This window comes from Sphaerodactylus townsendi, linkage group LG13 (genome assembly GCF_021028975.2).
Source record: "Sphaerodactylus townsendi isolate TG3544 linkage group LG13, MPM_Stown_v2.3, whole genome shotgun sequence".
Lineage (NCBI taxonomy): Eukaryota > Metazoa > Chordata > Lepidosauria > Squamata > Sphaerodactylidae > Sphaerodactylus > Sphaerodactylus townsendi.
The window spans coordinates 29,000,989-29,025,785 of record NC_059437.1 but is presented as its reverse complement, the minus strand read 5'-3'; the positions used below and the strand labels follow the sequence as shown (position 1 = coordinate 29,025,785).

General features: G+C 42.3%; 2 protein-coding genes and 1 non-coding gene across 5 annotated transcripts in view; 1 reads left to right on the top strand and 2 right to left on the bottom strand.

Moving 5' to 3' along the window:
- Positions 1 to 126: 126 nt before the first annotated feature.
- Positions 127 to 12,889, bottom strand: RBMX (RNA binding motif protein X-linked). Of its 3 annotated transcripts, none has more exons than XM_048514409.1 (10): positions 12,761 to 12,889; positions 11,551 to 11,670; positions 11,252 to 11,358; positions 8,106 to 8,280; positions 6,540 to 6,659; positions 5,678 to 5,792; positions 5,443 to 5,568; positions 4,963 to 5,063; positions 2,277 to 4,480; positions 127 to 1,196 (listed from the first exon to the last, which is right to left on the bottom strand). In XM_048514409.1, the coding sequence occupies exons 2-9, from the start codon at positions 11,657 to 11,659 to the stop codon at positions 4,170 to 4,172; spliced, it is 1,164 nt and encodes a 387-aa protein (XP_048370366.1). In that variant the 5' UTR covers positions 11,660 to 11,670; positions 12,761 to 12,889; the 3' UTR covers positions 127 to 1,196; positions 2,277 to 4,169. The 3 variants fall into 3 exon arrangements, with proteins under 3 accessions (XP_048370366.1, XP_048370364.1, XP_048370363.1); XM_048514407.1 differs by lacking the exon at positions 12,761 to 12,889 and having other exon boundaries at positions 2,277 to 2,367; positions 3,249 to 4,480; positions 8,106 to 8,288; positions 11,551 to 11,583; XM_048514406.1 differs by lacking the exon at positions 12,761 to 12,889 and having other exon boundaries at positions 8,106 to 8,288; positions 11,551 to 11,583.
- Positions 11,436 to 11,508, bottom strand: LOC125443192. Its single transcript, XR_007246091.1, has one exon. It is a non-coding gene; the product is annotated as a small nucleolar RNA SNORD61 (small nucleolar RNA).
- Positions 12,890 to 16,397: 3,508 nt separating the features above from the next.
- Positions 16,398 to 24,797, top strand: part of LOC125442755 (transmembrane 9 superfamily member 2-like) — a 46,812-nt gene continuing 38,412 nt past the window's right edge. The window contains exons 1-5 of the mRNA XM_048514405.1: positions 16,398 to 16,694; positions 21,342 to 21,409; positions 22,678 to 22,771; positions 23,973 to 24,100; positions 24,315 to 24,444. Of these exons, the coding sequence (XP_048370362.1) occupies positions 16,557 to 16,694; positions 21,342 to 21,409; positions 22,678 to 22,771; positions 23,973 to 24,100; positions 24,315 to 24,444 (558 nt within the window). The 5' untranslated portion in view covers positions 16,398 to 16,556. The remainder of the gene's footprint in view (positions 16,695 to 21,341; positions 21,410 to 22,677; positions 22,772 to 23,972; positions 24,101 to 24,314; positions 24,445 to 24,797) is intronic.

Below are 24,797 nucleotides of genomic sequence, written 5' to 3'. Positions count from 1 at the left end.
CCTCAGTTCATGTCAATCATTTTAAGGATCAAGGTTAAGTTAATATTAAACATTGTTTAGAATTCAGTTCCTTAAACGCATGCAATGTTAGCAAATACAGGTGAAAGCAGACACAATTAAAAACAATTTTATTCAAAGAAAACTTTTATTTAAAAGGCTAATAAAACCTACTAAAATCATGCCATTTGCAACTCCTGCCCTTTTCCAAATATTGTGGTGTAAAGCAGTGTTTCCCCACCTGTGAACTGGGCCCCAAGAGGGGCTGTCATGGGCTGCACTCCTCTAAGGGCTGCCCCTGCCCTCTCCAATGCTCTTTTTTGGAAACCAAGATCTAACTCTAAAAACAGCACCATGTCGTATTGGTTTCTCAAAAGCATCTGGTCAGCCACAGTAGAAAACAGAATGCTTAACTAGTTGGCTGCCAAAGTTGCGGTCTGTCTAGGATGCTGACCCTGAAGGAGTCACCATACCAAATAAATTTTAGACTTGTTAGTCACCAAACCAAAAAGGCTGGGAACCGCTGGTATAAGGGATAGAACCCCTAATCCCCTACACAGGTGTTTGTCAACCAGTTTGACTTGTATTGCACACAGTGTTTTAAAATCATCTGCTTGCAGCTACAGAATGTGTAACTTTACTACAATTTAATTAGGTACTCAGATAAGCCCAGGCGTCTCAGACATTTCAGGCATTCCTAATTCAAAGGAGCCAAATGTGGGCTTTCTAGTGTTGCTGCAAAAACAGCTACTATCTGTAGGATTTTAATAATGGTGCCTGCTACAACAGGGATCTCCCAACAGGAAGCTCAGGAGCTACTAGTATCTCACCAGTTGGGGTAGTTTGTGCATCCCCTTAGAAGATTTTTTGGAAAAGATTGCAAAATAATCTGCTCTAGACTTTTCTCAAATTAAAAAAAAAATAGGATTTTTCTGTGATGACTAGCTGATAGTTTCATTTCTGGTACTCTTCCTCATCCTCAATTTGGTAATGTATCAGGAAAGGCAAGTAGTTCACAAAAGGAGGCAGACACAAAAGGTAAGGACTGCTTCCTAATGCCTTTCCTGGACCTATAATCAAGATGCACAATGACATCTTGTCTTCCTTCTGAAATCTCCCTGCACCTGTATTTTAAACCTGCCCAACAGCTGCATTCACCACGAGAATCCACTCTTCATCATCCACAATTAATCAAGCACCTAAAAGAAAAAGAAGTCTATCAGCAATGTTTCAAAGAGAAAGGGAGGTAATTATAAAACTATGAGCTGGCTCAGTTATCAGTAAACTAAACAGAATCAACCTCAAAGTCAAAGAAAATAAGGTAACTTGCAAGAGACTACTGACTGGAATAATTAAGTATGCTTTATTGCCTCTGTTCTTGAGAGACCTTGGGAGAAATAATTTGTTGCTCAGACATAGATATACTATCTTTGTGATGGTATAATGTTGTTTTTGGTAAACCAGCACTGCCAAATTCAACTAAAATCTTTAGAATGTAGTAGTTCTATCTCATCTGTTTACAATCTCTCAAATTACTTTAGTACTTTTCAGAATCCTGAGCATCACTTCCTGTCATAACTTGGACTTAAGAACATCTGTATGTCCAACAGAGCCTTTTGGCTGCCATCAATTATAAGGGTACCCAAGTTAGCATTGCTACCTTGGCTTGCAAGTGTGCAAACTCTTGAAAACCAATGTTAGTTGTCTTTGCATCACATCCACAGAAGTTTGTTAAAATCAGTTTCTGGGGTTTCCGAACATACAAAACAGAACCAATACATTTCACATAGCAAAATCTGTTACACATCTTAATTTTTTTAAAAAGCCATTATTTAAGGATTGCAGCAATTTACTATTTCTACAAAAGGCTCATTTAAGGTTTATATTTTACATGCAGCTTAAGCTTACACCAAATGGCACCTCCTTACAATCTTCAATATATTGTGATGGTCTGTTTGTGCTTATGGTAGGGTTTTTTTTTCAGTTCAAACCTACCAGCTTAAAGTGATACCCTTTACGGCCACTGGCACACTTTTAAAACTGGCTATTTCTCAATATACTGGGCTCAATGAGAACACGTAAAAAGCCTTGTTACAAAAAACTGATTATTAGCTTATCAGCATTTCTCCTACCAGAGCAGAACACAAGTTGCTGGTATTCTTTTTTGTCTAGGTATCAATATTCAGTTTCAGTTCCACTCTTAGAATGTTGCTAGCCCTTAAGTTCCAGCTAAAAGTTCTGCACTACTCTTAAAGCTACAGCTCCATTCTAAGACTTACCTGATGTACTGTTTCAGCCAATATCATTGCTGCCCATGCCCATCATCAATTCAAGTAGTTACCTCAAGTCCCATCTTCTTAGGTGGTCAACCTGCAACAGTTAACAGATATGAAAAATAGAGCTAGGACAAAATGCCCAAGCCCACAACCTCCCCCCAAAAACACAAATCGGTGCGCCTGGGTTTGCCGATTAAGCTGTTTCAAGCTCTAATGCTTTAGTTTGAGGTGGAAGGTTCACTGGCTTGGAAATGGACTGGTGGCTTAGTGATAAGTTGCATGGCTTATGGATTCTTATTTTCTTTCCAATGGTGATTTTCATGGTCAATCCATAGGTTGATTTGGCAAATATATTTTGAGGACTACAGTGGAACTTTAGTTGGAGGTCTTCAAGTTTTATCAAGAGCATCTTTGAACTTCGTGGCTGCACCTGGGTCATGAAAATGTGCCACAGGTCATGCCATTTTGCATCAATACTCCCCACACAAGACTACAGTACAAAAAGAGATCAGGCATCCAACTAAACATCAGGTTTGTAATTATGGCTTGCTTGAAATTCCCCAAGATGATCTAGATTTTGGCAAGTTAAGCCAATTTCGGTTTACGTTAAGGCTTTAATTTCTTAACATATAGAGGAGCCTGATTAAATATCTTCATTTGAAACATACTGGGCAAACAGCGACCCCTCCCAACCCTTTTTACAAAAATACATTGTGTCTATAATGAGCTGCTTTTTTAAAGTGTCATTTTCAAAAGCTTTGTGCCATACACACTTCCATCCAAGATAAGGTTATGTTGAATTTGGAAGGCTTCACCTAAGGTTATCCAGCACAGGTTTTTTTCCATTGGGTGCTGCATTCTTTACATCTAGAAAGAACTTCCATTGCCATGATGTACAGCATATCCTACCGTACTAGGATGATATTTTTGATTTCAAGTTTGACTTAGACTGAAAAACTAGTTTGCTTTGCTTACCATCTTTGCTGTTTCACAGGCATTTGATGCTTTAAATCTGTTGTGGAATGCTGTAAGTTTCACTGTTTATATGAAGCCATAAGCCTTTCAGAAGTTGGAGAGAAAGACTTCTTTGATTATCTTATTTTCTCCATTTTGCCTTTGGAGTCAAAGCTGTTCCTTTAAAAGTGAGACACTACAGGGTTGCAAAAATTTGAAACAGTAAGAGCAAGTATTGTTTTGTAGCTTCTTTGATGGAACCGGTCAAACCTTTTATTTACAGAGCTCTGTAGTTTGCTTACTACAGATTATCATTTTATTTGGGGGGAATGAGGTTCTTGCAAATTCCCAAATGAAACATGTAGGAAGGCACAATGCACATTCAGCATTATCCATTTGTTGTTTTGATTTAATGACTGAATGGTATCTTGCATTTTATACAACGCTGAAGAAATTTCATATTTGAGCTTTGTGTGCATTTTGGCACTTAACATTTTAATTTGGCACACATCCCCACCACCCTCCAACAACTAAAATGGTGCCTAGAAAAATGGCACGTTTGCATACGTAGAATGATCCATGGCCATTTTAGATGGCTGCACGTTGTATGGGGAGCCTTAAGTTTGCTGGTCTCATTGATGAGGTGAGAAGTGAGGCATTTTAGGGTTAACGTTTTACTGTGAAAGTTACAACACTAGTAATACAGGCTCAAATGTCATACATTAACATCTGCTTTTTGAGAGAAATATTAACATTTTTGAAATGAAACAACAAGTGTTTACTTTTTCCTCACAAAAAACATAAGTCATGGAGGGGAACTTAACAGGCAACAATAAAAAAAGGTAAAAACAACTTTTCAGTAGTCCTCTGGGAGTGAAGATAGAACTTCCACATTCCATTTGTTTGAGGAAAAAACTGATTTGGTCCAATAATTTCAAAGGTTTAATATCTGCTTCGGCCTCCACCTCTATCAGAGCGACTTCCTCCACGGCCGCCACCTCTGGGTGCTCCGCGGCTCGAGCTGCTGTATGAATCCCGTGGAGGCGGATAGCCCCTTTCCATAGAAGGGGGCAGGCCTCTGTCTTGTCTTCCAACACGATCACGACCACTTGAGTAGACATCACTTCTGCTGCTTGAGTAACTGTCTCGACTTCCACCATACCCATCTCGGGTGCTCCCGTAATCGTCATAGCGACTGCTTCCACCATAAGATGGAGGGGGCCCTCGTGCAGGTGGAGCACTACGTGAGTTACCTGCAGGTTCAATGGTCAGGTAATAGGGCAACACTATAAATCATATCACCACAATTTTACATCTGAGTTTACAAATTGAATCAAAGGCTTCTGTTAACTCTTTTGTATTAATTGAGAAGGTTATATAAATCTCACATGTTGGGACATTTGGCAGGGGAGTACTGGGCAGCGAATGAAATAAAAGGCAGTTTGAAGACGCTGGTTTTTCTCAAGGCAGCTCTTTTTGGGATTATTCCAGAATAGCTTGCAATTTTACAGAAGAAACTCAGCCATTTTTTTTCCAGTGATAGATGCAATTCATGAATGTTGAACTTTTGCTTCATTAGATTATGGGAGCTGCAATTCAACCGTGCTGTTAAATAAAATAACTGTACTTTTTCCACAGTGGTGGGCAAGCCCAGCATTTGAATTCCCCCTTGAGTGAAAGCGGTAGAGAACAAGTCATGTTAAACCTTCTTAAAACCCTAAAAATAAGCACTTACCATAACTTTCATATGAATCTCTGTAAGAGCCTCCACTTGGGTGATCGGAGTAGTCCCGGTCACGCCCCCCGTAGCCATCACGGTCACTGTAAGAGGAATAACTACTAGGGTTTAGTACAAGTCGATCCTGAACAGCTCACACATCTATATTTATGACAGCTTACTTATAATGTTCTGTTCATATTCCTCTTAAAGTTTCATATGGTTCCCAGATACTATCCTATCCAAGCCCGCACAGACTACTACTCAGAAGATCATGTAGCTTCACACCATTCTCCAGCTGCCTTATTTGAGCTGCTCTCAGCAAATCAATGGTGACTTAAGCAAGAATAATTTTGATGTATAATGAGGGCCTCAGCCATTACTTCTTAACTACTTTGTTCTCATTGTATTGCTCACTACTAGCCTACAAGAAACTCAATCAGATTGATATATATTATATCTAAGACTCACAGACATAGACACTTGAACTCAAGATACCTGTAACCTCTTGAGGGGTACTCATCACGTGAACTGGAATGACCATAATCACGGTAGGCATAATCTCGTGGGGGTGGAGCATAATCCCTTGTGTCTCTGGAACTTGGATAATCTCGACTTGAGTAACTATGGAAGCAAAAATAATATTACTTTTGCTATTAAAGAAAGCGCAAAAGCTCCAGTAGACTACTGATTTCTTAGTAACTTCCAAATATTCAACTGGGACTAATTTTACCTGTCTTTAGTGCTGTAACCATCATCTCTTGGAGACAAGTAGACATCTCTTCGTGATGGCAGTGGCTCTCTCCGAGGTGGGCCTCCATAGCTGTCTCTGCCACGTGACAGGGGCGCTACAGAAATTATACATGACACAAAACATTTAAGTCTATCTAATGAAATTAAGGCAAAATGATATAATTGCCAGCACTATGAGCAAAGAAAATAAATAACTGCTGAACCAACATAGGGGAGTAAAGAGAAGACTTTGAGAGACTTAATATAGCTATGCTGTCAGAAAGAAAGAAGAGGTAACAAAGTCCCATTACAGAGAATTCCTGTTTAAAATTTCATCAAAATGGGTCACAGAACACACATGAGAAAAAGATCATAAATCTATTTTCTGCAACACTTTTAAAGGTGCTGAATGAGAATTTGTAGCGTAGGAGAAGTCACCTACTGAAGACAATGTTCGTTCCAAGGCATTAAAGACTGTTCCAAATGGGGCCGTAGGCTATTATGGTCAAATTACAGCTCCAGTGGATAACAATGATCCATCAAGACAAAAGACAATATTATTTGGCAAGTGTGCCAAAGTGGAAAAGGAGTGGGGATTACTCTTGCACTGTGTTTCAGAGTTTCTTAAAATTAGCAAGTCATTTCAGTTTGAATGCTTTCAAAGGTCAGCGCAACTGAAGGCATCAGTCCACACCAAATTAAGTGAAGGAACTGGATAAGCAGACTTCTAGGTTCAGCAATGAGTTCTGGACCTCTGATAAACTCAATTGAGACCTCTCCCTGGTTTTACTAATCAACAAGAAACCATGAGATTTTATTGTCCCTGCTATGTCTCTTTCAGCTGCATGTTTGGAAAGACTTACCTCTGCCTCCCATTCCACTACTGCTACGTACAGGTCCTGAAGGAGCAGGTCTTTTAGGTGGTGGGCCCCCACTGCGTGGAGGTGGACCTCTCTTCATTGGGAGAGGGCCCCTAGAAGAACCTAAAACAATGGCAGTGAGGATTAAATAGAAAGCATAACTGATCTGAGTTAATTCACCAAAACTAGATGTTTTATTCTAAAATGTAGGATCCCAGCAACAGTGAATTTACAAAGTGGAGCATACAACAAAGATTAATTGAATGCAAGTGAACTAAAAGGCAGATGACACTAACACATAGAATTATCTTCTTCCAGTTCATGAGAAGCTGTAACAGTAAAGTGGGCAAAGGTTTGTTTCCTGCTGCTCTAATGGGCTTAAGTTACAGGAATGTAGATTTTGGCTGAATATTAGGTTAAATTTCCTAACAGGAAGAGTAGTTCAATAATGAGACCAAAAGCCATTGGTATTATGGAATATTCTTATTCTTCAAATAGAAGATAGATAGATTTCAGGAACAGTTTTAGATTTCATATACTGAAAAGGTGCCCAGGTCAGTTTTACAGCTTTTCCCTCCAGCATTCCACATTTGATGATGTTTAACTAGCCTATAAGGCCCTTACAATTCTAGGACTTGACAACAAACTCAAACAGGAGTCTCAGTTTTGTGCTCAAAACAGTACCAGCATATAGCAGATAACTGAGAATTAAAATAAACCAATATAATTTGTTGATAGCTTGCAAACTGGACAGCTCAATCGGAGAGGCTCAAATCCCCTCTGGATGTGGCATGGGCTTACACTTGCGGAAATGCCCTCCCTGGGGCACTTGACCCAGCACAGGGGTCAATCCGCTTGTGCTTGGCCACAGAACCCAGCTCTCAGTCAGCACTTCCCCATCGCTCTGAGCTGCACTGCCATGGCAGAGGCATTCCTGGGGGCCTGGAGCCGATCTTAGTCAGCTTCCACTGCTAGTTCGGCGTGCTGGTGAAACAGGGCTCGGAGATTTACTGTGATTATTGTGGTGGATCTGTTGTCCCCTACGGGACTGCTGAAGGTGAGTTTTTCTTTTTTACTTTTTGGGCTTCCCTCACTGCGGGAAAGTCCTCTGGAGTGGGTAAAGCTGCGCCGTCCCCACCTACATGATAGATCGAAGTTGGGCTGTAACCCCCACGCCCCCAAAGTAGAACAGCACATGTAGACTTCATTTTGACTTATGATGGAGCAAACTCTTGATTATCCAGCATTATAGAAATTAAGGCCTCTCCCGCACACACATAGTAAACTTAATGAAGAATCATTCAATGTTTTACAATGTATCCTGATAAGTACTGTTTTTGGAAGTTTACTGTATTAAACAGAGTCTTGAATTTGCTTAACCATCACGAGGTTATTCCATAATTCTATTGCCTAGCACAAATGCTCTTCTTAGGCATTACCAGGAAAATTTTTGTAAATAAAGTTCCTCATTTGTGTTGCTCCAATTCGAATGTTTGTATTCAAAATTCCCTCATATTACCAGCAACCTCTATTCACTGTCTAATTACAGGCAAGAGTTCAGACACATACCTAAGTGGCTTCCTCTTGAAGGAGGACCCCGTGCTCCACTGCTACCTCTTCCACCTCTAAGACCTCTGGGAGGGCCTCGGCTCCTTGGAGGGGGAGGGGGCCCACGTCTACCACTTTCAAAGGTTGCCGGCTTTAGGTAGGCCTGTTCCAGCACTTTAATTTGGCTTCTCTCCATCTAAGTGACTAAACAGAAAAACCTCAGGTGGGTGGTTGTTACTGGCAGCAAAACCCCATGTTTCTTTAAGAACAGCTGGATCAATCTTCATCCCTCAATAACTTTATAGGCACCTTTGTCACATTCAATTATTGCTCCTATTTCTTGAAAGTAATGTTTTATATTAGACTTACCCAAGTCCATTGTGGGGGAGATGCAAAGAGCCCTAGCGAAGGGTGGAAGAGAAAGCATCTCCCCCTGTTGCCAACTATCTGGTTCTATGGCTTGGGGGTGGGAGGATGAGGATAGGGGGAGGGTACAGAGGAGTAGCTTGGGGTGGGGGGAAGATGACAAGGTGAGGCTTGGGTTGGGGGAGGACAGAACAGAGTAACTTGGGGTGACAGGAGGGTAGGAAGGTGAGATCTAGGGTGTGAGGAGGGTGGAAATGTGAGGTCTGAGGTGTGGAAAGGGTTGGAAAGTGAGGTTTGATGTGTGGGAAGGGTGGAAATGTGAGACCTGGCATGGGAGAAGGGTGGAATGGGGAGGCTTGGGGTGGGAGAGGAGTTGGAAGGTGTGGCTTAGGACGGGAGGAAGGTTGGTAGGTGATGCTTGGAGGGGGAAAGGTAAGGCTTGGGTGAGGGTGGAATGGGGATGCCTTGGGCAGGGGCTTCTGGGGCTTGCAAAACAGCTGTTCTGTGGGGTGGGCTGGCTGTTGGGGGATGTGGTTGGGGCTTCTTCAGCCTGTGGAACAGCTGTTCTGCAGACTAGGCTGGCTTTTGTGTGAGGGGGAGGCAGGAGGGCTTCTGCAGGCCACAGAACAGCTATTCCATGGGCCAGGGCTGGCTGTGGGGGTGGGTGGGAGGCAGATCAGCAGAGCTTTCTAAAGGTAGAACCTCTCCTTTGATTATAGCCAGAGAGGACAGAAAGAGCAACAGCCGAACAGCAAGGAAAAGTAGTTTTACATAAAACCTTGGTCTCATAGCTTGTTTGGTGATGTTCTTGCCCACTCTCTGTCTTTGCTGCAACTGGAAGGGGCATAGGAAGACTTGGATAGGACATCATCCTCATTGTGAGGGATGGCAACTTATGTCATGAAAATGCATAATATTCCTAGTGTGCTAATCTATTCTAAGGAATGGAAACTAAAGCACTAAAGAAAGTTATCCTGAGAATGATTTCACTGAAATTGTGAGAGTCCCTTAGACACATTACTAATTACTAGACCATATAACACTGTAGTTCTTAAAAATCCATATTGAATCTGTGAAGAAGTTTTGTGGTAGCAGCCCAGAGGATCTAACCAGCTCCACCACATTACTATAGTCACTTTCCACAAAGTCTCATGATCCCTACCTTAACCTTTCTGAATGGTCAAAGAGGATCCCTTCCCCCTCTTTTTCATAATTGGGAAAGCTAGTAGGACTCACTTCAGTAATTATACAGTGCAGTCATGAAAATAGGATGCCATGAAGGCTGAAAAATAAGTTTATCTCCTAAACCTCTGAGCTAGATCCTGGATCAGAAAATACAATCAATGCATGGACTAGGATTTTAGTAATGGGTTGAAGACCATACAGTAAATTTTCTACCTCCAAAAAGATAGTTTCAAGAGGATAGCCATGCTGGTCACCACTTGAAGAGCTAAATGCAAGTCCAGTAGCACCTTAAAGACAAATAAGATCTTTGGAGCAAAGCTCCGAAGAATGAAGCTGTGACGTCGAAATCTTAAACCCTGAAAATCTTATTCTCTAGGATGCTGGATGGCTCAGGCTAGCATCTTTTCAGATCTCAGAAGCTAAGCAGGATCCACCCTAGTTAGTACTTGGATGGGAGACCATTGAGGAATACCAGGGTCACCATACAGAAAGTCATTGCAAACAATCTCTGTTAGTCATTTGCCTTGAAAACACAACGTGCTACTATAATCAAATCCAGCTCTTCTACCTTCACGTTTGTTTCATTGAACATTCAGAACAAATCTAACTTAATGTCACAAATTCATGTCTTTCAAGGTTTTTCAACATGCTTTCTGTAGCAATGCATATGAAATCTGGGCTAGGTGATCATCTTAGGCATTAAAGTTTTCAAATGTTTGAAGTGATTTTGGAATTTAGGCCAACTGACAAACTGTAGCAAAAGCACATAAATAGAGGATCTGCCTACCTAATTGCCTGCCACTTACCTAATGCATGGTGACTCCTAAAATAGATGTAAACTGTTACTTATAATAACAATGCAGCATTATCTATTATTTAAAGACCTGTAATATATCTATGGAAAAGCTACAGTACTTAACGACAACTGAATATGCATTCCTCGTTTTGGTGCTAAGTACATTACGTTTCATCAAAGGCAACTACTTTTTCCAATCTTGATTTTCAAAGGAGGCCCAAATAGATACTTTTAAAATTAAATACCTGTATGACCTCTACAAACCTTTTCACAGAACTTCCTTTCAAATCACCTTAATGAAGGTGCAATAGTTAGGGTTTAAAGAATTATATTTGAACTCCTTCCTTATATTCCAACTCCTTCCTTTACAGTAACTCCCTCCTCACCCCCTTCTGTTCATTTCTATGTGATGCAACACCATTACTTCTCAATTAAATATAAAATTTAATGCATCTGAGAGAGTGGGTTCTGGCTCAGAAATGCACATGCTATGATAAATGTGTTAATCTTTAAAGGAGGCACAACTTTGTCTTTGCTAAAGTCTTGACCATTCTTCACAAAAAGCCATTATTATCTTGAGGGAACTATTGTATCAATATAAGACAATTAACCTTATTATGAACTATACCAACTATTTTGCTCGAATAAGGCAAACAAAAGAAACTTCCCAAAAATCACTTGTATGCCCAGTCCTTTTCAACCTGCCATCTAGTTTTCCTTATTTAAAAAAAAAAAAAAGGAAAGCATTCATTCGTTGTGGCAAACCAACTGCCTTCAGCTAGGCAAAGAACAACAAAAAAGCAAGTATAGTGGCTCCTACCTTTCCATTCATATCTCTGGCAGCATCCTTGGCATCTGCAGGGCTCTCAAAGGTGACAAATGCAAATCCTCTTGACTTATTGGTTTCACGATCTTTCATGAGAAGAACTGAAAATACAACAAAGTACAATTCAACTACACTACCTCGTAATACAGAAGAATATTGAGGGTTTTTTCCAGTTGTTTTGCTCAGAACTTCTTAGAGGACAAACAAGCTCTATCATTTCAGCAGATCAGAGCTGTTCAAATCATCACAGCAAAATCAGTTATATCACCACTTTTAAGATGTTTTATACTGACCTTCCACTATGCGACCATATTTGCCAAAAACAGATTCAAGAGCCTTCTCATTCGTCTCTGTATTCAACCCACCAATGAACAGCTTTCCAGGACGATCTGCTTCCACCATTTTTACACTATCTGGGATTTAGAACAAAAAACCCCCCACAATTGTTAGAGAGAATTAAAATAGAAATCCAACAGAAAACCTGGTTATATCTGGTTCATGTTCAAATAAGATAGACCTGCCCTGTTACAGTTTCCAAATATGCTTATTAGGTCTTGATTGCTTGGAAATATCAAGCTCCATCAAATTAAGGAGGGTACTTTAACTTTCAAGTTTAAGCAGTTATTAAAATTCCAGTCTTCAACAAAGCATTCCACATAACAAACTGATATAAAGATCTCCAGGAGTCTACAACCACAACCACCTCCGTGGAAAACACAACAGGGTTGTGGATGCAAAAGAAAGGAACTGGTAGTTTTGGACTGGGAGACCTGAACTCAATCCATATGTCCTTCTGCACAACCTTGAGATAATTTGTCCTCCAACCCTAGCCTAACTTATCTCACAAGGTGGTTGTGAAGGAAAAAAACTAGGCCATCCACATATTGCAAGACTCTGGAGTTGCAGCACGTAAGTTTTAAAAATAAATATACCACATATACCATTCTGGGTTCCATTTAAAAAAGAGAACGGTACAGTAAACTTGATGAATGAATCTAAGGTCAAATAAAAACGCAGACAGGAAAGCATCAACCCATTTTTAACATTTCACCAAAACGAATCCAAGAACACGCCGAGAAAGAGGCGGAGAGCGCATGCGCATTCAGAGGTGGAAGACGACGGTGGGCAAAGACGTGAGAAAAGGCGCCGAGAGCCGAAGGATAGCGGCGCATGCGCACACAGCTTCTCCATGCACGCACGCACGCTAACCGTCGTCGACCCAGACCCCGGGGAGGGAACAAAAAGAAAAGCTTTTGAATAGCCACAAAATGGCGGCTCTAGTTATCTTCCCCCAACCCCCTGCTCCCTTCAATTCGAAGCGTTTATTCCCAAACTGTCCTTAGTTGGCCTCCCGCTCACTCCTCTATGGATTAAAATGGCGCTTAAGCATCCATGAGGGAGAAAAGGGGTGTGGAAAAAGGCTGGTCGAGAACAGAAAAAGGAATAAAAACTCTGCACACACAGTTGCGCGATGGGAATAGGGAAGAAAAACAGCTGTTTTACCTGTCCGGCAGCCGCTTGCTTAAAAAAACTGCCTTCTACTCCCACCACGAACCAGACGCCACAGCTGCAAACGACGCACTGAAAACGAACAAAGGGGCTGCGGGCCTTTATATAGCTGACGTCAGTGCGCTGCGGAACGATGCAGAAAAACCCGGATGGAAGGTGGGGCGGGGAGAATGAAGGAAAGGCAGCGGGAAAGTAGGCATGCGCAGGAAGAGAAGAAAAGAGTGGGTTAAGGGACGTGAGGAAGCCCGAACAAAGGTCCATCTTGTTTCCCACGGAGGCCAGCCAGCTATTCTTGGAGGGATTCACGGCAAGGCTAAAGCTTCCTCCGTTGGTTTCCTCCAGCAACTGGAACGAAGTTCCATACCTGTTGATGGCCCATGTCATATGCTTTTTTAAAACCACTTCACTACACCCTGTAGTAATGAGTTCCATGAGTAAGCGTGCTTGTTGCAGATGATTCCAAATTTCAGCCTAACGTCCCACACAGGGTTATTGTGAGGATAAAATGGAGGAAGGGAGAAGGATGTTGCTGTAAGCTTTGTTGGTTCCCCGTTAGGGAGAAAAGTAGGGTATAGATATCTAAAGAAATATTCCATCTATTTGTTTAGTGTATTTCTAAACTTTGAGGTTGTGTAAGAGTCAGTGCAGTCCAGCGGTCAGAGAGCTATACTGTTGACTGCGGTTCAATGGCAGTGAAGCTCTCTGGATTAATCTTGGGCCAATTGTTCTCTCCTATGGTTGCTGCAAAAATAAAATGGATGTGAAGAACCTAGGGGGAAGGGGGCAAGCCTCAAAGGCAATGTAAAATAGTAATAAGAATTTCATTAGGTGATTTTGAACTGTAGAATAATGAAAGAGGGAGAAAGTTCTCTGTATCTGCTATCTTGCACATTAAGGAGGTAGGGGGAGAATCTGAAGCCTTTGCTTAATAACATGTAAGTGATAATTTTAACACATTCACCTCTCTCTCTCTATAATACACACACATAATAATAATGAACAAGTCATAACACAGCTCCAATTAGACCAATAGGACTTCCAGTTAAGGAGGTGTATCCAAGTGTATTCAGCATGTGTTTATAGCCTTTCACATGGGCAAAGCTCTTCACAAACATTATTGTTCTGCATTCCTTACAAGACTGCAAAGGTAAGGCCAGTATTATTATTTCACACAACATATTGATTGAGGCTGAGAGGGTAGGTTGCCTGAGATCATCTAGTTAGACTCTGGGGTAGGTGAATGCTATGTGTTCCCCACTTCTCCATCTGGCAAGAAATTCTGGGGTCAGGGCTTTGGACAAGACAACTCTGGAGACATGGTACTTCTGTGATATTTTCTTTATTGACAGACATACAGGTAGATCATAGTTGGGGGCAAAGAGGCACTCCTAGAGGAGATCAGGCTTACTTACTCATATCAAATCCCCAGAGGAAGATATCCCTTAACTCCAATGATCTTCAGTTAACTCAGCAGCGTGAATTTGATTCCTCTTTTCCATAGAGGTTATTTGTCTTAGATTCAGTACAGTGCAGTACACTACTACTCCCCCCCCCCCCCCCCGCCCCGTTCTTCATATCGTCATGATGCCAGCCTGCTTTGCTACAATGTTTTGGGAAGGATCATAGCAAAGTCTGAGTGGCTGACCTAAGGGTGGGAAAGTTTGGGTTTTCCTGGTTCTGTCCTAACACTGCTGTCCTTGCAGTGGGCATCCCCTATTAGGGGGACTTTTTATTATCAGCAATTGAGTATCATCCTAATCTGTACATCATGTTCTCTAAATTCTCAGTTTAGTTTTTTTAAAAAGTAAGTAGGTCTTGTAGAGATTTGCCTGTTGTATACCTCTGCAATGAAAGGGGTTACTTTTTTTAAAATATGAAAGCTGGAAGTTCAGAGAAGCAGAGACAAATCTACTGGTGGTCCCCGGCTCCTCAATACTGCGGCTGGCTTCTACCTGGGCCAGGGCCTTTACAGCCTTGGCCCCTGCCTGGTGGAACACTCTCTCTCCAGCTGTTAGGGCCCTGCAGGACCTTGGACAATTCCACAGGGCCTGCAAAACAGAGTTGTTCCATTGGGCTTTTTGGGGGGCGGTGGCCACCTATTCCATGTATATATAACCTTAATGGCCGCTATTTGCTATGCCTGGCCCCCTCCCAGTGAGTCTGAGATTTTCCAGGTTGCCATCAAATGTTAGGTTTTTGTTTTGCTGTTTGTATTTTAAATTGCTATCCTTTTTAAATGTTAATTGCAATTTTAATTGTTCTATCCTCGTCCAGAGCCCTCCACTGATGGGCGGTATAGTATAATAAACAAACACACAGATTGTTATAAAAATAATCAGTTGGCTATTTTTTTACAGTCCTGTTAAACTGGGTGGTGCAAGGGAGAGATAATGGCTACCATGGGGGAACTGGGGCAAGGATATTAGGGAAGCCTGCAAGGGGGAACCCCAGTTGCTTCTGCACTATACCAGCAACTACAGCAGTAATGGGGAAACTACACATGCCTGTACAGTGTGGAAAGCAACTCTGTCTTTTCCAAACTCTGAGCTTTTCCAGAGCTCACACCCTGGGACAGGCATCGACCCAGGGAAGGTCATAGGATAGACCAATTCACAGTAACAAAATACCAAAGCACAACATTAGATTCAAACTGATGACTTCCCTGACACCATGTATCTGACACCAGCATGCTGGCCTGTATGCAGAGGGAAAAATATATAACAGAAACACCCCCAGCAGGGTGCAAAGAACATAGCAATTGCATAGCAAGTCATCAGTCATGGAGCTATGTGCAACTGCTGCTACCTCAGTGACAAGCAAACAGAGAAAGTCAATGTGCACACAGATGTGGCCATGACCCTCCCCTGGTGTTAGGTTGTGCTACTGCCCATGTGCAGAACACACCAAGGAAAGAAACACAGCACTCTTTGCCCAATTGAGCACTCTGGCATGACTGAAAGACCTGCAGTAGAGAGATCCCAGGAAGCTCTGAAGATATGGGTTCCTTTGGCCACTAAATTCTCTTTCACCAGACATGTATGTGTGCATACACTCACCTACACAATGTTCCACAGGTATGAACATGGCTACTCCAGCGGCAGCTTTCATATGCTGGAGGAGATCACAAGGCAGAAGCATCTCCAGCAGAACAACAAGAACCCATGCTGCACAAAGGATTCAGATCTTGGGTTGGGTTCAGGAACACCAAAGGGAAACAGTATTACAAATGGCATTCCAGTTGATTTCCTGGTATCTCACTGAGGATCCGATTTCCTGATATCTCACCTGTTCCTTTGTGATTTGTGATACATGATGCACGTCTGTGATACATGATGCATGCCTTACTAAACTTTTCGGAGTTTTAGGATTATGCTGAAAATATTAGATGCCCATGCACCATCGCAATATTGCAAAGCGCACACATTACAAAATCCAAATAATTAAATGCAAAAGCAATATTTTACAAAACCTGCAAATAAAATCGGACGTTTAAATAAAGTGACAGATGAATGAATCTTCGCTTACCCGACTGCCCTTCGCCCCATAGAAGAAAGCCTGCAAAGCAAGCCCTGGCGACTTTGCCCTTAGTCAAGATGGCAGCGGGCGCGGATGCTTGTTTTGGTCACGTGGGAGTCTGAAGCGAGCGAGCGAGCGCAGGCCTTGTTGCTGTGGCGGCGGCAGCAGCAGCAGCCTCCGGGCGATTGTGACGCCGCTGCAGGCACGGAAGTCCGGGCAGCCGGGCGTTGTGGCTCCTAGTCCCGTGGGAGGCTGGGCCGGCAGCGCGGCAGGGATGAGGAGAGCGAGGCGGCTGGTGCTGCTCCTGCTGGGCCTGGCGTCCGTTTGCGGCGCCTTCTACTTGCCCGGCTTGGCCCCTGTCAGCTTCTGCGAGCCCTCCGAAGTCGGCCGGGAGGACTCCGAAGGCTGCAAGGTGAGGTGGGAGGGAAGAAGCCGGAACGAGAAGCCCTTCTCCGGGTTTCCCTTGGGAAAGCACCCCTGTAATGCCTCCTCTCAGTCGGGTGGGAGGAATAAATCTCTCCCTTCATAATAAGGGGGCTATTTATTTTCCTGTTATCTGTTTAGGCTGCCACAGTTGCCTCATTCCCATGCCCCATAATGTCCTAATTCTCGCAAGGGGATAAATTAGAGGCAGGACTGTTTCTTCCCCAGTTCTGCAACCCCTGAAATTCTCTCAAGGAAGCCCTTCTTTGCAGTTTCTGCTTCAACCTCCCCCAAGCACAGGGAGGTGGAATTATTCTGAGCTGGTGGGAATAACCCAGCTTTGCATGGATAACCCGTTCTTCTACCACTTAAATCTAATGTATTCTAAGGAGAGGGATAAATAAAAATGGGGGTTGCATATGAAGAGTCCTCCTCCTAAGTGTCCTCCAAATTATCTCAGGGAATCTCCACCCTGATAACCCCTGCATTGGACGGAGGGGATGGATTGCTCCTCCAAGCTTTCCCTCTTAATATGGGGACTTTTCTCCATTTGAGGGGGTGCCCGGGAAAGTATATCTTATGTTTCCAAATGACTTTTTGCTTACCCTGCTCCCCTCTCTATAGGACATTTCACTCTCCTTATAAATCTAAAGAGATATGATTGAAGTCTATAAAATTATGCATGGGATAGAAAATGTTAACAGAGAGAAATTTTTCTCTTTTTTTCACAATACTAAAATCAGGGGGCATACATTGAAAATGCTGGGGAGAAGGATTAGGACTAATAAAAGGAAACATTTCTTCACGCAACGCGTGATTGGTGTTTGGAATATGCTGCTACAGGAGGTGGTGATGGCCACTAACCTGGATAGCTTTAAAAGGGGCTTGGACAGATTTATGGAGGAGAAGTCAATCTATGGCTACCAATCTTGATCCGAGATTGCAAATGCCTTAGCAGACCAGGTGCTCGGGAGCAGCAGCAGCAGCAGGCCATTGCTTTCACATCCTGCATGTGAGCTCCCAAAGGTATCTGGTAGGCCACTGCGAGTAGCAGAGTGCTGGACTAGATGGACTCTGGTCTGATCCAGCAGGCTCTTATGTTCCTTCCTGCCATCGTAGCTCCCATAAATTCTTGTAAAAAGGGTGGAGGATGCCTTTTTCTTCCCTCTGCTCTACTAATGTGCTTTGTGTTTGTGGGAACACTTTATTATCCTCCATTGTGTTTATTTTTATTTTTCTTCCCTGCAAACTGTGGTTTATATCTTGCAAAGATACCAATTTAAAAAGGGGGTGTGAGGAGCCCTTTTCTCCAGCAGCCTCCTAAATTTACTCAAATAAGCCCCACTTTGATGCCCCCCTTTGGTACTTTGACCAAACTGAAGTACGGAATGAATCCTGAGGTCAAACCCAACCTGGGGGTTGACTAGCTGGATACCTTATTGTGGAATACAAGATTGTGGAATACAAGATGTGTTTGAGTCTTGTGTGACCATTCTTATGATTAAGCACATGAGGAGAGGTTGCATTTAAACATATGAGTTGGAAACAAGAAAATATAGACGTAAGTTTATGTTATATTGAGTTTATTGACCTTTATTGAAAGAAATTGTGAAATAAAGGCTGCTATTCAGTTGGTTAAGCCTCTAAGTGCAGATTTTTGGTGATTGCCCCCTTCAGCCTGAAGCAGCTACTTCACCCTTCACTAGGGCAGTGATTCCCAACCAGGGTTCCGTGGTACCCTGGGGTGCCGTGAACATGTCCCAGGGGTACCGTGGCAGTGCTACCGGCCCCCCTCACTTTTGTGGTGTCTCTCACCGGCACTAGCAAGGATATGGGGCTGGCCCAGGGGGCAGGGCCTGCCACAAGGTCTGCAACCACTTCCCACCCCCATGCTTCCCTTCACCCTGGGAGGGGAAGGTGGGGGTGGCAAGCAGGGGAACTGGGAGGGGAAGGTGGGGGGGGAGGATGACAGGGGTACCGTGAGATATGAAGAGTGAGGTCAAGGGTACCATGATGTCAAAAAGGTTGGAAAACACTGTACTAGGGTAAGGGAGGAAGCCCTCTCTATGGCCAAATTGCATAGCACTGACTGCTACTTATGGATTCCATTTGGAGACAAAACTTCTATATCTAGTCTTCATGATGTTCATCACTTCTTACTCCTGCCATAAATCTAATTTATTTTATTATATTTTTGAGCAAAACATTGCAATAAAAGGCAATTTAACAAACCCATTGGAGGGGAAATACCTTAATAAAAACAACAAATATGCAAAAATTTTTACAGCAGAGATGGACAGCAGGAACCTATTACAAATAATAGGTAGTTAAATTTATCATACCAACCCCACCCTTCACTCCTCCCCAAAAGGCTTCCAATAATTAGAAAAGAGCAGTGACTTTAACTTACTCCTTCTCAGCTATGCCAATAATGTTAGTTTGGGTAATTTAGATATCAGTCAGGCTTCATGTAACGATATGCTATAATGTTAGATTTTAAACAGTCTACCTTCTTAGCTGCTACAGAAAAAATAAAAAATATCCTTTTGTGAGGAGTTTGTAGGAAACCTGATTTATATTTTTTTCTGTGGAGCTTATGGCAGTGTATGTAAGGATTTTAAAAACATCCTTACAACAATTATGATAAGTAAATTAAGCTGAAAGTGAGAGGACTGCTAAAGTTGCTGACTGTTTTTACTGATCGAGCTCCTATTCTGCCTTGAACAGCAGCCTTAAAAGGGAGCAGTTCAGCAGGGGATTGTTTCCCAGTCCCTGTACTTTAGAGGCAGACAAAGCATCAGTGTTAAATTTCTCCTGCCTTCTTTGCGTACCGGCTAAGTTGCTGTTTATGTCCTTAAGCCCCTGTATTGTAGAAAAAAGTATTGTAAAGATATGGGAGTTGGTCTGGTGGAGAAGGTGGCAGCTATATGCTGAAATTTCTTGCTAAGCGAGGCATGTGTTGTATCAGAATCCAGTACTCCAGAAATTGCAGCACTTTTTGATGTTGAAACCCTTGAACAATCTCCATCCTATTCCTTGATCAGTGTTCTCATGTTAATTATTTACTTAATACATTTATAGTTTACCTTTCTCATTGGAAGTTGGGGCAGTTTACTTTTCTTTTTAAAGAATGCAGTAGCAAGTACAGTAGATACAGTAAATTACTTTACTATCTCCCATGGATGAGAAGCATTACACTACTCTGGGGTAGTGCATAGAGTGTCAAAGTAGGTGCTGGGAGATCCAGATTCGAATCCCTACACTGTCACAGAAGCTTGCTGGGTGACCTTGGGCCAGTCAAATGCTGTTAGCTTAACCTACCTCACAGAGTTGTTGAGAAGATAAAATAAAGGAGAGCAGATGATGCCAGCTGCTTGGAGTCCCCATTATGGACAGCAATGGGGACATAAATGAAGTAAATAAATAAAACTACAATTCCATTCTCTATAAAAGAGCCAGTCTTGGATAAGTACAGTTGAAAGTACCCATCCTTTATTACACAGTTTGACATTCTCTAGGATGGTCTGATGTAAGACTATTCAGTTGAAGCTGCTACCGTGTTTCCCCGAATATAAGACAGTGTCTTATATTAATTTTTGCTCCCAAAGATGCGCTATGTCTTATTTTCAGGGGATGTCTTATTTTTCTGTGTTCTGCTCGTTGGGCATGCTTCCAAACAAAAACTTTGCTATGTCTTACTTTCGGGGGATGCCTTATATTTCGCACTTCAGCAAAACCTCTACTATGTCTTATTTTTAGGGGATTTCTTACATTCGGGGAAACAGGGTACTAGAGAAACTGAGTTGAAGTAATTAGTTAGGTTGCTGCTTTGAAAAATAGTTGCTTTTCCAAGTTATTTAGGCATTTCTTGCCTTGCATTCCCATCCATTGGGGACCCAAAGTGGTTTACATAATGCTAGATGAAGACAAAACAACAGATGACATCCTGGCCTGATCCCGAGTCCTTAGGGCTGGCTTCAGATTCACAGCAAACATGTTTTTTTCCTCTCTCTGTTGTCACTAGATGAGAGCTAGTGAGGTATATTGGCTAGGCAGGATATTGGACTTGTGCTCAGGAAACCTGGTTTCAGATCCTGATCACTCTTGGGCCTGCTGTGATGATCTTGGGCAAATGACTGTCTCTCTGCCTCAGTTGTCTGTAAAAGAGAAATACTGGTGAGTGACTTGCTGTTATGAGAGCATGTAAGCTGGTGCCTTTATAGTTCATGGACCTGCAAAGAAACAGCCTCTTTTAAAGCCCAGTCAAACCATGTTTACTCGCCATCAATTCCATTAATTTAAATGGGGTTATTGCTCAGGGCAGCATACGTAGATCTCTCCCTCCTCCACTGTATTCTCATAACAACCTTGTTAGGGAGGTGAGGCTGAAAGAGAGTGACTGACTGGCCTAAGCATGCCCAGCGAGTTTCACTGCAGAGTAGGGTTCGAACTCAAGCCCAGCACTCTTTGCTGCTATGCCATATTGGCTTTTAAGTAAGTTTGTTTAGGATGATAGCATCAGAATAATTTGAATAGTATTTTTCACTGTGTGTGATGATTTACCATTCATGTTTCATTGCTTTTTAAAATTGATGTTAAACTTAAGGAGCTCTTACAGTTTTTTCTACTCTTCCAGTCACAAATTGAGTTGTTTGTGAACAGACTGGACTCTGTGGAATCAGTCCTACCGTATGAATATGACGCGTGAGTATACATCCCGAGAGCTTAAATTTTGGAGTGATAAAATACTTAATAGGCTTTCAGTTTATGCAGCCTGAAAGAGTTTAATGGACTGCTGATTCAGCTGCAAATTATCTGAGGTATGGTATATGTCAGTGATGGTGAACCTTTTAGAGACCGAGTACCAGGGGCGGAGCAAGGGGAAACTGCGCCTGGCACACACATGTGCCCTTCGCCCCTGCCATGCCCCTGTTCGCCCCCCTGCCCTGGAATGCCCCCAGAATGCCCTGAAACACCCCCACCATGCCCCCAGAATGCCCTTGCCTTGCCCCCACAGGGGCACGCGCACAGTGCGTCGTGCACCCTTCACCCCCTTGGTGCTATGCCACTGCCAAGTGCCCAAAATGAGGCGATGGCGCCCGTGCCCATAAAGGAGGCTCTGAGTGCCACCTCTGGCACTCGTGCTATAGGTTCACCACCACTGGTATATGTTGTTACATCATGTGCAGAAGAATTAGCAGCTTCTCAGCCCAGTCCCGAGTCGGCTGGTGGGTGAGGGCAGAGAAGACTCTCCAAAGGTCTTCTCCACGGTACAGGAAGCCTGAAAAAATAAGAACAAAAGAAGCCCTGAAACAAACAAACAAAAGAAGCCTATAGGGAAGAATACGGATACACCACGAAAATGGTGGCTTATTTCTCTCAGCGGCTCTGCCAGCGCACCGGGCTTGGCCAGGCAGTGGAGGCTGACGAAGGATGGCCCCGCCCTGCCCCCAGCCATGATGCCGGCGCAGTGTTTTGAGCCAGCAGCGGCTTTCTTTTTACCCCTTGCACCAGCTGGGTGGGCAACCACACTGCCGCAGGGATGTGCCAGCTCCAGAGGGGGATTTGCCCTCCCCTTAGACTGGGCTGCCCACCTCATAATTGATTGGGTTTTTCTACCACCCCTCTCTTTTCAGGTTCAGGGCAGTTTCCAACAGATCATATAAACAATGTCCAATACATCACAACATAGAATAATGTACCATTCCTTACACAATAAAACTATACTATGATCAGTGCAATATAATCAGCATGTTTAAAACCATACAATGCAGTTATCCGATGGTGGACTAATTGATGGTCATATGGGAGGGGGAGGTCAAAGATGATAACTATTGCCACTTCAACCATATGCTTCGTAGAACAGCTCTGATGATCTACATTAATCCTGCAGATCTACATTAATCCTGCAGGGCCTCGGTCTCCTTGGACTCTTTAAATATTAATGCTAAAAATGTATTCGTTCTCCTTAGTTTTGATTTTTGTCAAGATGCAACTGAGAAAAGACCTTCTGAAAACCTGGGACAAGTCTTGTTTGGAGAGAGAATCGCTTCATCCCCCTACAAGGTTATTGTGGCCTTTAGATGCTATTTGGATGCTCTGTTGTGATGTTAAATCCTGTTGTGTATTGTTAAATCCTGTAGAATTTTGTGCCAGTCATTTGCATTGCTGCTGCTCTGCAAGGCTTTCTCACAAATACTGGAGTGTGTTGGGCTCATTTAGGTTCAAGTATTTCAGTGAAACATTATGTCCTGTAAATAGATTGTAAGCATTGTCCCACTTACAAGCATGCATGGTGGGTATGCTCTGTTGCACAGGCAGCAGTTCTTGCCCCTGGTTATGAAACTGTGTAAAATGAGAAGTTATCAGTAAAAACTTATTCTTGTTTTCTAACAAGGTGAAAGGTATTATTGTTAATGGACTTCAGGATATAGCTCAGAATCAGTTATATTTATTTATGACATTTGCAGAGCTTCTGCTATAGCTCCGGCTCCCTCTGTGAGCTTCTCAAAGCATCTGGCTGGCCGCTTTTGGGAACAAAGGGCTGAACTAGATGAGTGGTAGGCATCCTTTTTGATCTGAGTGCCAAAACCTTCTCCATGCACCTGTGAAGGTATTGGTGTGCTGGCAGATAAAGTCGGGGGAGGACAGGGGAGGACAAGGGTTGGCAAACTAGCCCAGTGTGAGGAACAAAATAGTATGGCATGCTGCTTTTTGGCACAAATATGCTGAGGTTGTTTTACTCATGGATTAGATCAACATGCAATGAGGTTGCTAAGTGAATTTAGAAGAATAAAAATGCCTTTCTGATTACTATTTGTTTTCCACTTCTTCAGTGTATTTGCCATTGTACAACTTATTAGAAACAGAAACACTTTCTTGAAAATATAGATTCCAAAAATAAATTCCCCTAAATTGCAGCAAAAACCTTTGCACACTGGATTAATTCCACATGCATTAACATGTTCACGTTGTTCCCCTGTAATCTAACACCCTCTGTACAGGGAGTGTAGATATATGTGAGGCATCAATTTGGTGGAAAGAGCACTGGACAGAAAATAAATTTGTGCATAATTTACAGGCCTTTATTTATTTATTTTATTATATATTTTGATCCCGCCCTTTCCCAGAGGTGCAAGATGTTAAATGTTGGCTTTTATATTAGAGTAGATTCCTTTTTGATGACAGGGACGATAACAGAAGAATAGTTTTGAATGAAAGAAAGTTTTCTCAAACGCATGGAACAAACAGTCTGTTTTTATTACAGTTTATCTTCAACAAACCAGAAACATGCAAGAAGGTCTGCATGAAATCTTATGACCCAGAGAAGGCTGAAGATGTAAGCAAGCTGGCATTTTTGAAGAAAGGGATGCAGTTAAATTACCAGCACCATTGGTGAGTTTATACTTTCTGTAAAATGTCAGATCTCTAAAAACAAGAATAATAATTTTGAAAGCCTAGCCGTATTCTTATGCCAGTTGCCCTGCTAATTTCTTTGTTCTGATCATAATTGAGTGTTCCTGTTCCTGAATGTGCCAAATAGTACTACTTTATGCAATGTTTTATAGCACTTTTATAACAATTCTGAATGATTTCCTTTTTTTCTTAGGATTATTGATAATATGCCGGTAACCTGGTGTTATGATGTAGAAGACAGACAGAAATATTGTAATCCAGGATTTCCAATTGGGTGTTTTGTTACTGCAGCTGGCCGGGTTAAAGATGCCTGTGTCATGAGTGTAAGTGTTCATTATATCTCTGTTGTTGTTGAATAATTTGTTGAAATTCATTTTCTTCAGAATTCTGTCTTATTGGTAAATCATAAAGTACCAGCAGAGACATTTAGAAGGTACTTTCTGGGCCGACGTAAAATACAGAACATTTATCATGCGGATTGATACTAAACAAATTTATACAGTAATAAATCCCACTGAATTTAATGGGACTTGGTAAATGTTCTTAGTATTATTGCCTTTTCAAGGACTATGTGCAACTTTTAAATATCTTGTTCATCTGAAGAATTTGGGCTCTTTATTCCCCTACCATCTAGACTTGATGGGTGGATATGAAGCAGAGGCACTCCCTGCTTTGG